This window comes from Pseudopodoces humilis, chromosome 4 (genome assembly GCF_049639895.1).
Source record: "Pseudopodoces humilis isolate 2021_Gansu_Grassland_sample_001 chromosome 4, ASM4963989v1, whole genome shotgun sequence".
Classification (NCBI taxonomy): domain Eukaryota; kingdom Metazoa; phylum Chordata; class Aves; order Passeriformes; family Paridae; genus Pseudopodoces; species Pseudopodoces humilis.
Window position 1 is genome coordinate 65,834,656 of NC_142203.1, and position 14,069 is coordinate 65,848,724.

A 14,069-nucleotide genomic window follows, 5' to 3' on the forward strand; every position below is an offset into this window, starting at 1 on the left:
TATATATAAATGTATAATTAATACAAATGTATAATTTGTATTAAAATGGAGCTTTTCGGCAATTTAATAGCAGCACGTTAATTAAGAGATTAATTACTTCACCAGGTTGCTGTCCTTCTTTATCTATTGTTGCTTTCTCCCATCAAAGGAGCAGAATGAATCTGAAAAAATCTGGCTTCTGGAGGGGTTTTTTTTCCTCAGTCCAAATAATTTCACAAGTTCTTTAAGAGAATATTGCATACAGTGGAAAAAGCATAAGAATAGTGAAAGTAAGTGTTTTGGGAAAGTGTGTAAATGAGATTAAGTCCCCCTACTCTAGACTTTGAACTTTGCATAAATGGACACTCTGGAAAACAGCTGAGCATAAATTTACAGGTGTGTATTGGCATTTACCAGGCTGCTCCACTGGATGAAACCGATTAAGGAATTGTAAGGCAGGAGATGAGAAGATGTGATATTTTATTCAGCATCTCACCTGGTGTTTCTTGCATTGCCCAAATTGATTAATGGTGCTTACTGGGAGCTCTTGGGGGTGGGTCTTGCTGCTCCAAGACTAAAGGAGAAGTCTGTGCTTGGTCAAGTCATGGCAGTCTTGTAAAGGTTTAACAAAGGAATTTTGAAAAATGCTGCAAAGGAGGAGGATAGCAGATTTTACACATGAGCACACACAACATCACTAATGGCAAGGCAGAAAACAGTTTTTTCCGAAACATATGAGTCATCAATTTGCAGCTCCAGAATGACTACTTTATGCAAGATATATAACTTGAAGGAATGTGTGAGCAAAGTGGAAAGTAACAGAAGGAATTACTGTGTCTTAGAATACTTACTAGCAGATAACAGAATGAGCCATGTTATGTCTCCTAAATGCTTGCTGTTGTTGGACAGATGGAAAAAATAAACACATTAGAAACCTCCTGCAAGATGAGACCGCTGTTTGTTAAAATCAGTATTTTCTCACTGTCCAGCAGTGGAGACACTGTTTCATGGAAGCATGTGAGCTGCCACTTCTCTGGGTGGCTTCCATAACTTTTGAAGTTGTTGTATTAAGGATGCTGGGGCTTGTGTCCTTCCTTATTCCATTGGTACCTGCTTTTAGGCCTGTTTCTGAATGCATATAATCGCTTTTTGGACCTGTTGATACTGTTGCCTCACTGTGATTCTGTCTCTCCTAGAGTCCTGTGACAATGTAGTCCCAGAGTTCACAACCCACTTTGTAAAGCTGTACTCTTTAACCAGTTCAAACTCTGTTTAAAAGTACTTTCCCAGTACTTTTAAACAGAGGAACCCTGTGACTAGTGTTGCTTGATATGATGATCACCAGTTCTACATTTACTTTGTCCTTTTCCTTCTTGTTTTTTGTTTTACTTCATCATACAGTTCCTGCAGTTAAGGGCTTTGTGTCTCCCAGGTTTTTGTATCAGTTAAGGACATTTTGTATCTCCCACATTTTTGTATCACCTCTTGTGAATGTTATACTTTGTATTTATGTCTGTGCCCCTCTCTTAATTCCTCTACATCCTTCTTGAAACATCCTGAGGGACTTGAGGTGCACCTGCACCAAGCACATTATGCAGGAGCAAAATTATGTCCTTTTTTCTCCTTGTTCTGAGTACCTTGATTTGTGACCTGCAGCATCTTGCTGCCTTTTTTTGGTCATTGGTCCAGTTATTTCAGGAACCAGCAGCAACTCTAAGATCCTTTCTTTGGCTTATAACTGCCAGTTTTGAGTTCAACATCATGTAGTTGCCATTTAGATATATTTTTTTCCCCCCGTAGTTGCATTACTTCGTATTTTTGTTAAATGGAAGATGACCTGGAAAACTCAGCCATTCAAATTAGTGGGCCCCTTCTGGAATTTGATGCCATTGTCAAGGAACACAACTACTTTAGAGAGTGAGATGTTATTTTATCCCTTACAGAGATTTCACTGCAAAATTTCACGTCCAAGGACTTGATAAAGCTGTTAAATTAAACTAGTCTCCAAAGTGTTTTGTGTATGGACTCTAAACACTACTTACTGAGAAGTGTTAGTTAAATGCTACCACCTGTTTCTAATCTTATAACAAGCTTTAAATCCATAATGGACCTATCTTTCAGTCCATGGCAACTTATTTTCTCTATTAGTCTTTGGTGTAGGACATTATCTATGACTTTCTGTAATTCAGATACTTCCATTCACTAGTGCAACTATTTTCCTTCCCAGTGCACCTAAAGAAGTCCAGGAGGTCCATGAGACATATTTCCCTGAGACAGATTTTCTCATTGCTGGAATCCTATCAGCTGCTTAGCAATATCCTCCTATGTTTGCTCATGTGCTGAGTGGGTTTGTGTTATTATCTTACCATGGCAGGAAGTCAGAGTTGCTGCTCTGTTCCCAGTATCTCCCCTGCACCCTTTTACCCTTTCAATTCTCTCTCTTGTGTTCACAGCTGAGCTTATATTTAGAGAATGTTTTACTCACCAGACTAAAGTACTGTGGAAAGTAATGAATTGGAAGGAAAGAGGGAGCAAGCAAACTTTGAGTTCAGAATGCAGTTTATTGGTGATGGTTCTGAAACAGAGGAACTGCTTTGTTCTGGCAGTAAACGAAGTCCAGCCCATGCTCCTGGAATTATATTTACAGTTTTAAAACACTTCTTTGTATTTTTAGCAGATGGTGCACTTTCTGATAATGGTGGTGTTTCATGGTGGTTTGATTACTGCTGAACTGTGAAAGACCTGTTGTAGTTTGACAAAGACAGTAATTGCAAGGAAGATCAATATTTTCTTTTGAGGGATGTAGTTTTAGTAGGATTCAGTATTACAAATATCTAATTTTCAAAATCATTACTTGAGTCCTTTTGAGTCTGACTTAAAAATAGTAATTTTGAACTCTTTTTCTTTGCTTTCTGGCCTTTTGTGTTATGTGATGTTTTCAGATGGTGTTAAGGGCTGGAAATGAATTTGAAGACAGTGTAAGCAAAATTCTTCCAATTCCATCTCTAGGAGTTTGCAATACAGTATTAGTACAAGTATTGGCAGTGCTGCTGGTTTGTAAAGGAACAGCTTAGGCCCTGGCCAGATGCCACACAGCATTTTCTTTATAGAATCACAGAACTGTTTAGGTTGGAAAAGACTTCTAAGGCCATCGAGTGCAACCCTTAACTCAGCACTGCCAAGTCCATTGCTAAACCATGTCCCCAAGCGCCACATCTACACAGCTCTAAAAAAATTCTGAAGTGGTGACTTCACCTCTTCTCTGGCAGCCTATTGTAATGCCTGACATCCCTTTCAATGAATAAATTTTCCTTAATATCTGATCTAAAATTTCCCTAATACTGGAACTTGAGGTCACTTCATCTCATTCTGTCCCTTGTTTCTTGGGAGAAGAGACCAACCTCCACTTCCACAAGCTCCTTTCAGTTGTAGAGAATGATAAAGCCTTGCCCTGAGCCTCCTTTTCTCTAGGCTAAACACCCCCAGCTCCCTCAGCTGCTCCTCACCATTTTGACATGAATAGTGCCTATCGTGTACCTGCCTATCACGCTTCAGCAGGGACATGATTTGGCAGGTACAGATTCCAAGTGTGTAAATAGACCATTTTCATAAAACCTTGGGGCAATCAGATTACCAGGAGAGAACCCTTCAAAGAAGGAACTGAGACTGGAAGGCAGATTAGTACTGTGTGAAACTGCTATATTAGCAGTTAGTGCTAGCAGAATAGTCCATAAACATGAGGGAATGTTCTGGGAACTTTGGCACACATTTTCACCTAGACACCTTCATCTTGCCTGAGAGATGCTCAGAGAAAGCAGGGACAACGAACACAAACACCAAAGAATCAATATAAAAATGGCAGTGTTACACTAAATGTGCTCAAGACTGTGTCCAGCAGAGGACAAGATGAATGAGCATATCCTTTATGTGAGTAAGCATAATAATATTAATATTAATAATAACAACAAAAACAACAAACAGCAACAACATTCTGCACCTGAACAAATGTTAAAAGCTGTGCTCAATACATTAAGTGCTCTGCAGCTTAATTTTTTTTTAATTGGATGCAAAATAAGCCTTTAAAAAACATTTGCCACACGATGGCAGCATAATCCAGCGAGACAAAAAAGTCTGTCTGGCATCGCTGGGAAACTGCAGTTTTTGGGCGGCTGGTTTTTAGAGAGCCACAGTACATCTGAAAATGAAGCGCTGGCAGCCGCTGAATAGCTCTTTTGCACTGTGCAGGCTAAGTGGCACAGTGGGTTAGTACTGTCGGCTTTTTCTTCTGGAGGCTCCGGCTTGCATTCTGGCTGAGCCTGTAAATGAAAGCAAGTTGGGTGGTCTCATCCCAGTCCCCGTTTGTGCCTATCACAAAACCACCGGGCAATTTGGCATGGGCAGGAGGTGCTGCCTGGGAGAGGAGCAGGATTGGAATAGGAGGGGGACTGAGGGTCATGGGCAAGGTGAACTGGAAGACCTGTGAGGGGAGGTTTGTGTGGCACCTGCTCAGAAAGTCACCATCTGCCATCAGTACGAATGTTATTCTGAATATATTTGCAAAATAGTGCTTGAAATCCAACTCAAATCATTATTTTATCCTTCTCTCTTTGCTGTTCATGGTGTTTTTGCCAGTGGAAGGAGCCAGGGATCGCTATGGGACTTGGCTTTTTTTAAGGTATCATTACAAGGAACAAATTCATCTAATTTCTGAAGAGGGAGTAAATTCTTAAATTCACCCTAGAGCATCTAGAGATAAAAGGAGATAGAAGTACTTCAAGCATGGTACACAAATCTTCAGGGTCTGGATGGCCCCCAAGGCATGGCCCAGGTGTACAGGCTCTCCTGTACAATCTTAATTTCTCTCTGGAAACCCTGGTGCTAGGGCAATGCTGTTGTCCATATTTTATTGGTCAGGAGACAAAACTCAGAAAGGCTGAGTCATGTTGAAGACTGGGAATACTCCTGAGATCTGAGTCTGGGTGTATGAAGACCTGTTGTAGAGGAACTCTTGAAGGAGAAGCAGTAAAAGTGAGGAGTAAAGCCATGACAACAAGTGAGACAGATGGAAAAAGGAATACAGTACTGCAGAAAATGGGAAACTGATTCAGGTTTTAAAAGATACATGATGCAGAAAATGAACACAAGTGTAGGAGCCAGAGTAATAGTAACAATAGTGGACAAATATCAGAAAAGAGTTCATTTTTTAATAATTTTTATCAAGTATCAAAGCTTTAAAAAAGTTAATAGTAAAATGAAGAATAAACCCTAAGTAATCTGGAAAACCAGAAAAATGTGCAATGTCTAGAGAAAGGAAGTTGTAAAGAACAAAGAAAAAGCATGAATATAAAAATATACTGCTGAAAAATGCAGTTTTTGAGGCAAGTACTTGTGAAGCTGTGCCAACTTCTATAAATACAATTGGCTTTAAAATGAGGAGATATTATAGAAAAGTTGAAACATTTGATTTTGGCATTTTCCTAGCAAAATGATTCAATGTTTTATTTCCAAGTTCAGTTCATTTTACAGCTGAGTTTGTTTTAATTTAAAATAGATTAAAAGCAATCTAAAAGTGAGATAGGAATTTTTTTAAGCAGCAAAAAATTGTTTCAATGATGCCTTGGAAGAATTATTCTCTGAAGCTTTTCAGTTCTGTCACTGAAGTGAAAAATCAATTATTTGTGCAGCCCTAGTTGTGTAATGAGGCATGTTCAAGAGAAACTTTGGTTAGAAGTGTGGGTACTCTTGCCTTAAAATTGTGGAATTTTAGATACATCTGTGTATCTCAGAGACATGTGAGGAGCTGGATGGGGAAAGGGGCATAGAAAAGGGCTCATCATGAAGGATTATATCACCTGAGTACTGTTCTCTGTTATCTGTAGAAATCTTGTTGCCTCACTGATGCTGCAAGTCTGAGTTTCCAGTTTTGCATGGAGGTGTAAAAGTCTCCTTCCATCTTATCCATGCTTCCAGGATAAGCTGATCCCTTTAGAAAGAGGGAGATCCAGACAGGTAGTGATCTCTCAGTTCATCTCAGAATTTTTGTCTTTTTCTGGGAAATGGCTGATCACACCAGAACCAAGTTGATCACATGCTGTCATGACAGCTGTGACACTGTCGATCACATGAGAAACAAGATACACTCTCCTGTCTCATTTCTGTTGTAACTTTATTAAAACAAGCAAGGATTAGTTGAAAAAAAAAAGCCTTAAATTTCTTGTCAGTTGTGCTTGCACTGGAACACAAATGTCACTTGTGCGAGTTCAGTCCTTCAGAAGAAATACTCTCCTGTGCCAGTAGTTGATTTTCCACATGCATAATCACTTTGCTTTATACTGGCCACACACTGTTACAAAGACATGAATTCTTGCCTAAGAATGGCAATGCTGTTTTGTTCCACAACTTCTAAATGAAAGTACAGCTGAAAAATTATGGAGTATCACTGATGTCACTTCTGCATGAGGGCACAGAGGAGTAAGCAAGGCCACTGTGCCACTAATATCTCCAAGCAAGATGCTGGAGAATGTCCAGAGAAGGGCAGTGGAGTTGGGGAAGGGTCTAGAGTGCAAAGTAAAGTGTAAAGAGTGTCTGAGGGAGCTGGGGCTGTTTATTCAGGGAAGAGGAGGCTCAAGGGGAATTTTATCACTCTACAACTCCCTGAAAGGTGGGTGTAGCCAGACAGGGTTTCGGCTCTTCTCCCAAGTGCCAAGTGACAGCATGAGAGGAAATGGCCTCAAGCTGAGCCAGGGGAGGCTCAGGCTGGACATCAGGAAGAGTTTCTTTACAGGAAGGGTTGTCAGGTATTGGAACATGCTGCCCAGGGCGATATTGGAGTCATCATCCCTGGAGGTGTTCAGGGAAAGGATGGACATGGCACTCAGTGCCATGGTCAAGTTGACATAATGGTGATCAGTCAAAGGCTGGACTCAATGATCTTGGAGGTATTTTCCTATCTAAATGATTCTGTGATACACTAGCCCTCTTTCCCTACACTCTTCCCATCATGATAGTAGCTCCAGAGACACAGAGATACTTACCTGGATTGGGTGAATGAACATGTAGATAACTAGAAATAAAATTGTGAAAAGTTGTGCTCATGTGCTCTGTAACACCATGCCTTCTCTGAGCTTTCTTCTCCAATTTTCTTTCACAAAATTTGCTTACAATTAAAACACCACAGACGTATTCATAGAGGTCATCGTTTGGTGTTTGTTGATGTATGTTCAGGAAGGCAGGGCTTCTCCCTGCTGTCTCCTTTTGCTCCAAACAACGTAACTTCCCAGATGGAAGTGACTCAGCTTGTATCTTATACCTTTCCAGTTCTTCTGATGATATTTTCACTTCCAGATGATACCTGCTAGCTGAAGTTTTTACTAAATGAGTCCAGCACCATAAACCGCTTTCATGGGCATAGTAGTGGATGGTCTAAGAAGGTTGTAATGTTACAAAGCTGAATTTGGGGTTTGGATCATCTAACTATGCATCTGAAATGAACTGGCAACTTTGCAGCAGCTGAATCACTGAAAATGTAAATTTTTTATGTTTTATTTTGCAGATACTAATATGCATTTATATACTTGAATTTGAATGTACTTTGATGGGGTAAACACCGGTTCCTTTAATTCTTAGTGTTCTTAGTTTAATTCTTAATTCCTGCCACTCACCCTTTACATCTTTATTTTTGATCATGAAATGAAGCAAGTATTTGTAATGAGGAAGCCCTCCTGTACAAAATGGTCTGTAATTCCTGAAATCCCATACTATGAACTCCTCATCTCTGAGTTTGTGCAAAGCTTGTATTACAGAGCCTTTGAAAGAAATCTAAATCACAATAAGAGCAGTAATGTAAAACTATTTTTATTGAAAATACATCTACAAAGTAATGTTTCTCAATCCACTCTGGGTGCATACCAATGCAGAACCAGTGAGGGATGGGAAAGGGAATCTTTCTATAATACCTGATTTCCACAAGAAACAAAGTTAGTATAAAAAAAGATCACATTCTTTGTGACACAATTCATTTTTCTCAGCTGATGTCATAGAAAGACAGCCTTTTACATTGTCTTTGCAATGTATTTCCAAACAAAATCTTAACAAAATTTTAAAATGTTATGCCATAAATTCTACAGTTAATGTTTATACACACATTCTGAATACAGTATCTATATAAAAATATCTCTAATTATATATCAGAAAATGCCTGTCTGTATCCTAGATTTGCATTCTGTTAGCAAAAAAAAAAACAAAAAACAAAAAACAACCCATATTTTCTTTCAGTCATTCATTTAGAGATTATTTTAGAACTTTCTTGGTTTGATGCTCACTAACCTATATTAAACCCTGCTCACTTCACTCACTTGAGAGTTCTTGCTCACATTTTCTGAATCACTCAGCTGGAGAAGATTGACAGGAATTTTCAGTCCCAAAAAATCAATCTTGCTTGGGAAAAGGTTTGTCTTTGACCAGCATGCTGACATTTTCACTATAGTTATTTGTACATCCTATTTATGGACTTTGAGTGGCAGATGCAACATACTGAATGTTTTTGAACGGCAGCTGGGGCAATGCAAAGGGATCCTTCATTTCTGTCATCGGAATTATTTTGGCAAAGGGAGGAATAAGGAAGAAAGCTGAATATTTTAATAAAACATATTGTTGAACATTATTCTGCCTGTCTATTAATATTTGTTTCTTTCTCCCAACAGCATCTGCTTTATAAAGTTTTCTGGTTTAACCTCTCTAATAATACAAGGTAAAAAGGAAAAAGTACACAATTTGTATTTCTAGAAAAGGGTTTCTTCAGGGAATAATCTTGAACAAAAGAGCCAATGTATTACAAGTGCATTGTTTTCCCTTTTTCATTCTTTCCTTATCTATTCCCTGAAAGTTATCTATAGTATTTAATTTTAAAATCTTTTCTAATTAAAATGTCAACAGATATTATAGTATTTATTATTTTTCAATTTGTTTATATTTTTCTAATAAAAATACAAATTCACCCCTTAATTTTATTTTCTAAAGGCTTTCATCTTCTTTTTCAGGTGCTACTGGTAAACTCTCTAGGAATTAAAAATTTCACATTAAGATAGAGAGCCTACTCCAGAGGGCAAAATGTAAATCCAGTTCATACCTCTATAATTTATTTGTGGATCAAGAATCTTGGAGGTTTCCAATCAGAAAACCTCTGCTGGTCTCAGGGATTCAGATTCAGAATGCACCCCTTTTGGGATCTGAACATCTCATCCTCTGCACCTCTACAGAAGGCTGGCATTGCCTTCTTATAATTGCTTGTTAGGTAGCTCATTAGTGCATCCAGAGCGTGCAAATTTTTTTATCCAAACATGTTGGATATGAAGACATTTTCTGTCCCAGACCAGGGCCTTGCTCCTACAAACACACACACAGATTGCTTAACTGGGTTGTGATGTTGAAATTAAGGGAGTAAATCCAGATTGGAAGGACATACATGCATATGTAAATATTTGCAAGTCAGTGGGAGCCAACTAGGCTAAATTCTTATAAAGATCAGCTGAATCTAATTCAAAAAACTGTCTAGATAAAATAACTTTCTCAGAAATATTTCATCTCAGCTGGTAAAAGTGCTGATTTGGGGGTATTTTCTTTTCTTTATTTATATATCTTCCCCCTTTTTATCCCCTCAATTAATCTCCTGCTTTTTATTGTCCTGCTAGTATTTGAACAATAATATAACACTAGAGAAAAAAAATTCAGATAAAATAGCAAAAGTCCTGTTAATTTACTTAGCTGGATGCAGTTATCAAGTTAGAAGTGTTGATTGTGTGCTTATAGATGTTAGAAATTTTTCAACAGGTATTTAAAAAAATAAAACCATTTTCAGGCTCTGTTATCTGTTTTTACTTTCCAGTTCATAAAAAAAAAAGAAAAAGAAAGATTCACAGGACTGAGTAACATATACACAATCTCTTTTTTTATCCCCAGTTAGCATATATCTAGCAGGACCAGTCTTGTTGCCTGTTAATTTTTTTTTAAGTGGGAAGCCAACATATACCATGATCGCTGCTAGTTTGGAATATATTTTCATTAATTCTTTCCAGTGCGAGAATAAAGGGAGAAATCAAGGAATAGATGAAGTTGGTGAATTCAAGATATATATCGCCGGAAAAAGTGTGTGTTTTCCCACACTTGTAGTGATGAACTCACGCTTTCTCTAGCCTACATCTTGGTTTCACTATCTATTGGTTTTTCATTCTCATTTTCTTGCGAGATCAGCTGGTAAGGCTTCTTCATTTCATTCTCCTCTATCACGGAATTACCCATCTCAGCATCCCTGTTCTTCAGCTCATGCCGTGATAAATGTTCAACAATTCCTGCTCCAATGGAGTCTCCCAAGACGTTGGTAGTGGTACGGAGACGATCCCTAGGGAAAAAGTGAGTTACTTTTATCCCTTGCTCAGGGATGCTGCTAAAATGGCTCTCAAGTAGCTAGTAGGTGAGTCACCTGTTTTACAGACATTAGCTTATCTGAACTGTTAATGCCATGATTTCTTTTACAGAAATTAACAAATATACTGGGATAGGGAGTCACAAAATGTGTTAATACTCTTAGCAACTTCACTGCAAGAACTGTGATCAGGATGGCAAAGGGAACATATGGCTTCTTGGAGGCATTTGGTACTCTTAGGTATCTAGAGTTTGGGTTTATATCCTCTGAATGTGTAAGCCAGCAAGAATTTACCTTGTTAGGTTTGTTTGTCTCCTGACACATATGACGTGCAATTGTGCATGAATGACTCAAACTACGAAAATTCATCCCTCTCAGAGGGCTCTGCCCAGCAGATGCAGAAGGTGGCCTGACAAGGAGTGACTGGCACTGCCAATAGGTAAGCATCTACCTACATCAGGTGGTTAGATGATCATTTGAAGACATTATGTTTTGATAACAACATTGGCAACTTCTTTCAGGGATCATGTCAGAAGACTGAAGGGTAAAAGCCACCAGAAAAGCTAAATAATAGCTATTAGATGAAATAGAGGTTGGAAAAAAATCTTCCTTTAATTTATTTCCTGAACCTAGGGTAATACATATATCTAAAGATGTCTGTCATTTTCTACATACTGGAATGAAACACATACATGAATGGAAAAACTGAGGGGCAATACTTTCTAGTGGCAGTTACACAACTATTTTTTGTTTCTGCATTCATGGGGCAGACAGATGAACATTTCCTAGATTAGATAAGTCAGTGAGGCTGCAATTGATTGGTTGGATCTATTCCATTCTGAGTCTGATTGACTGAAAATTTTTATTGTCATCCTACAAAAAAATAAGAGACTAAAGCAATTATTTGCTTATTTAATTACAGTGTACATGAAAGATTTCTTAGTATCTTAACAATACAGGTTTCTATGTAAACTTTTGCATGCAAAAGAAGCCATAATTAAGCTACACTCTTCACCATATGCTTTAAGAAAATACCTCACTAGAAAGAAATAGTGTTTCTTTTTAACGCTGGTTTCCAAATCCCTTCCAGAGCAAAACATCATGGTACAACCACAATGTCCCTGATATTTCTCTTCTAAATATGGTCTAAGTCTTTAACAACTCCATAAAAATACTTACAAGAACCAGTCCACTGCAATGATAAGAGTGATATCGTCTGTAGGCAGACCTACTGATGTGAGCACAATGACCATGGTGACCAGTCCAGCTTGAGGAATGCCTGCAGCCCCAATACTGGCAGCTGTAGCAGTGATGCTGTGCAAAGAGCAAGAGCAATTAATAAATTTCTGTAATTAAACTCTAATTAAAAACTTTCCTTATCAATTGTCAAATTTTAAAACCAGATATAAAGCGAGAAGGTATTTGCTCAGCAGTAAATAAAAAGATGAGCCTAGTCCTTTATCTGAACACCTAATAGCTGCAGGGGACTATGACCCTTGATCCAAAGTGTTTCACTAAAGCTCTATCCAGAAATCTTGAAACATAATTTTGTTAGGTGATAAATTCCCTACTAGATGCCAAGGGCCAGAAAAAAACATTAGAGTTTCATGTCCCCACCCCTTGAAAAAACTCTCTCCACAAGCTCAAACACGTTAAAAGGAAAGCTGAGGAGGTAGTTCTTTCCTGGCAGATCTAACACAAGAACTTTTCCTCTCTGTCCATCTCACTATAACTTCATGCCAGGTGAAGTCTCTGTCCTGCAGCAGTTGGTGTTCTGCCATCAGAAAACAGAAAGCTGCCAGAAACTCTGAATCATACTGTCTGGTGACTTTCAAGAAATACGCTTGTTCACACCTGGTTTAGGGAGAATTTGTTTTCTCAGGTGGTTTTCCAGGGAGCAGCTCTAGTACTAGTGAATGTGAAACAATTGCCTTGGAGGGTGAAGACAGAGTTTTGCCTTAGCTTAATGAATATTGAAATAAACTGGTGGTTTTATGGAGCACTACCTCTGAACTTGCAGTGTTCCTGTGAGATAGATATGTGTCTTTGTCCCACAGTGCCCACCTGTCCCTTTGCTGACATTCCTTTCTTCTGCACAAGTACCCATCACCCTTTTTCCTTAAATTGTGATAAACATAATGAAATTAAAGCAGTTCAGTTATCACTGAATGCTAACTAGTGGTTTGTTTGCTGTTGTATTTCAAATAAGAAGCGTTGTATGCTTGAAAATATAAACTGTGTTCACCACTTCTGTCAGCTGATGCGATGAAATTGTATTACTGTTCCTTATACAGCTAGCTGTAATTGTATCCTGAAACCAGGAAAGCACTACCTCTTCTATCACAATAACATTGTGATGACTTTATGCTTCAGCTTTGTAGATGCTTTATAAACTACCTGGACCTCATTAAAAGTATGTAGTTCCCAACAGCTGCATGAGCTGCATTTCTTAAGAAAGAAAAAATTGAAATTAATTAAGTCTTCTCAAGACCTTGTTATCCTTATTAAGTGCAGTAATGGGTATGTCATGCTGCAGTTTTGCTAAGTTTATCCAAATGAGAATATGTGCTGGGGGTCTTTTTGTGTGAAGATGTAAATTACAGATAATCTGATAATGTAGCAATTCTTGTTTTTAGCTCTAGATGCTTTTGTTTAATCCCACTTAAACCAGGAAGGGGTCATCACAAAGGTGCTTTAATTAAATTGAAGTAACAGATTTTTTCATACCTGATTGTGATAATCTGTCCAAAATTCAGATCAAAGTTGTTGACCTGTGCAATGAAAATTGCAGCCAAAGCCTCATATAAAGCAGTTCCATCCATATTAATTGTAGCACCAACTGGGAGTACAAATCTTGTAACTCGTTTGTCCACTCCATTTATTTCTTCTAGACACTTAAATGTAACAGGCAGTGTTGCAGAACTGAAACAAAAAGCAAAAAGATAATACATGTTACATATACTGCAAAGAGGGAAAGAGTGTCATGTTATAATGACAAGAGAGACAGTTCTGTCTTAGTTTTTTGTGATCTAACAGAATAGGTTTTTTTAATGAAAATGCTCAATTTAAGCATTTCCAATGGTGAAAGTTCTCCTAATGTTCTTGGAAACTTTCTCCAGCTGTTAATTACTGCCATTTTGTATGTAATCCCTAGACTGAAAGTGTCTAAATTCAATGTTTTGTCGCAAGGTTCTTTTGCCAAGCACAGGAATCTATTTAAAATTCCTGCTTTTCAGGTTTAAGTCATGGAGCTGTGATTGAATCATCCCTAAGCATTGTTTTTTTGAATGTATACCAACTGGGCTATTCAAACCTTCAGTAAAAAGCTCATTTTCTCTTCTTGTTTGTGGGCTCCACTGCAAAGGGCATTTTGATTGATGGTTGCATTATTTTCCCACCTTTGGGCTAGAACCAGTAGCCACTCACTTGCCTCCACACCTTGATGGGACAGGCAAAACCGGAAGGAACAGTAAGAACAAGAAAATGGAAGGGTGAGAATAAAATTTTTTAATAAGTGTGGGAGAAGTGTGAAGGAAGAACAGAAGAAAACAAAACTGTACAAGTGATGTTTAAGCACCACTCCCACAAATGGACCAGTGGTCAGCAAGTTCTGGAGTAATATGTGGCCAGCCTTCCTAAAATCCTTCTCCCCCTTTTGTTGCCAAGCATG

General features: G+C 38.2%; 1 protein-coding gene across 1 annotated transcript in view; it reads right to left on the minus strand.

The window, feature by feature from the left end:
* Nucleotides 1-7,817: 7,817 nt before the first annotated feature.
* The window catches only part of SLC1A3 (solute carrier family 1 member 3), a 66,178-nt gene continuing 59,926 nt past the window's right edge, over nt 7,818-14,069 (minus strand). The window contains exons 8-10 of the mRNA XM_005527974.3: nt 13,127-13,321; nt 11,579-11,713; nt 7,818-10,375 (exon numbers count right to left, since the gene is read on the minus strand). Of these exons, the coding sequence (XP_005528031.1) occupies nt 10,171-10,375; nt 11,579-11,713; nt 13,127-13,321 (535 nt within the window). The 3' untranslated portion in view covers nt 7,818-10,170. The remainder of the gene's footprint in view (nt 10,376-11,578; nt 11,714-13,126; nt 13,322-14,069) is intronic.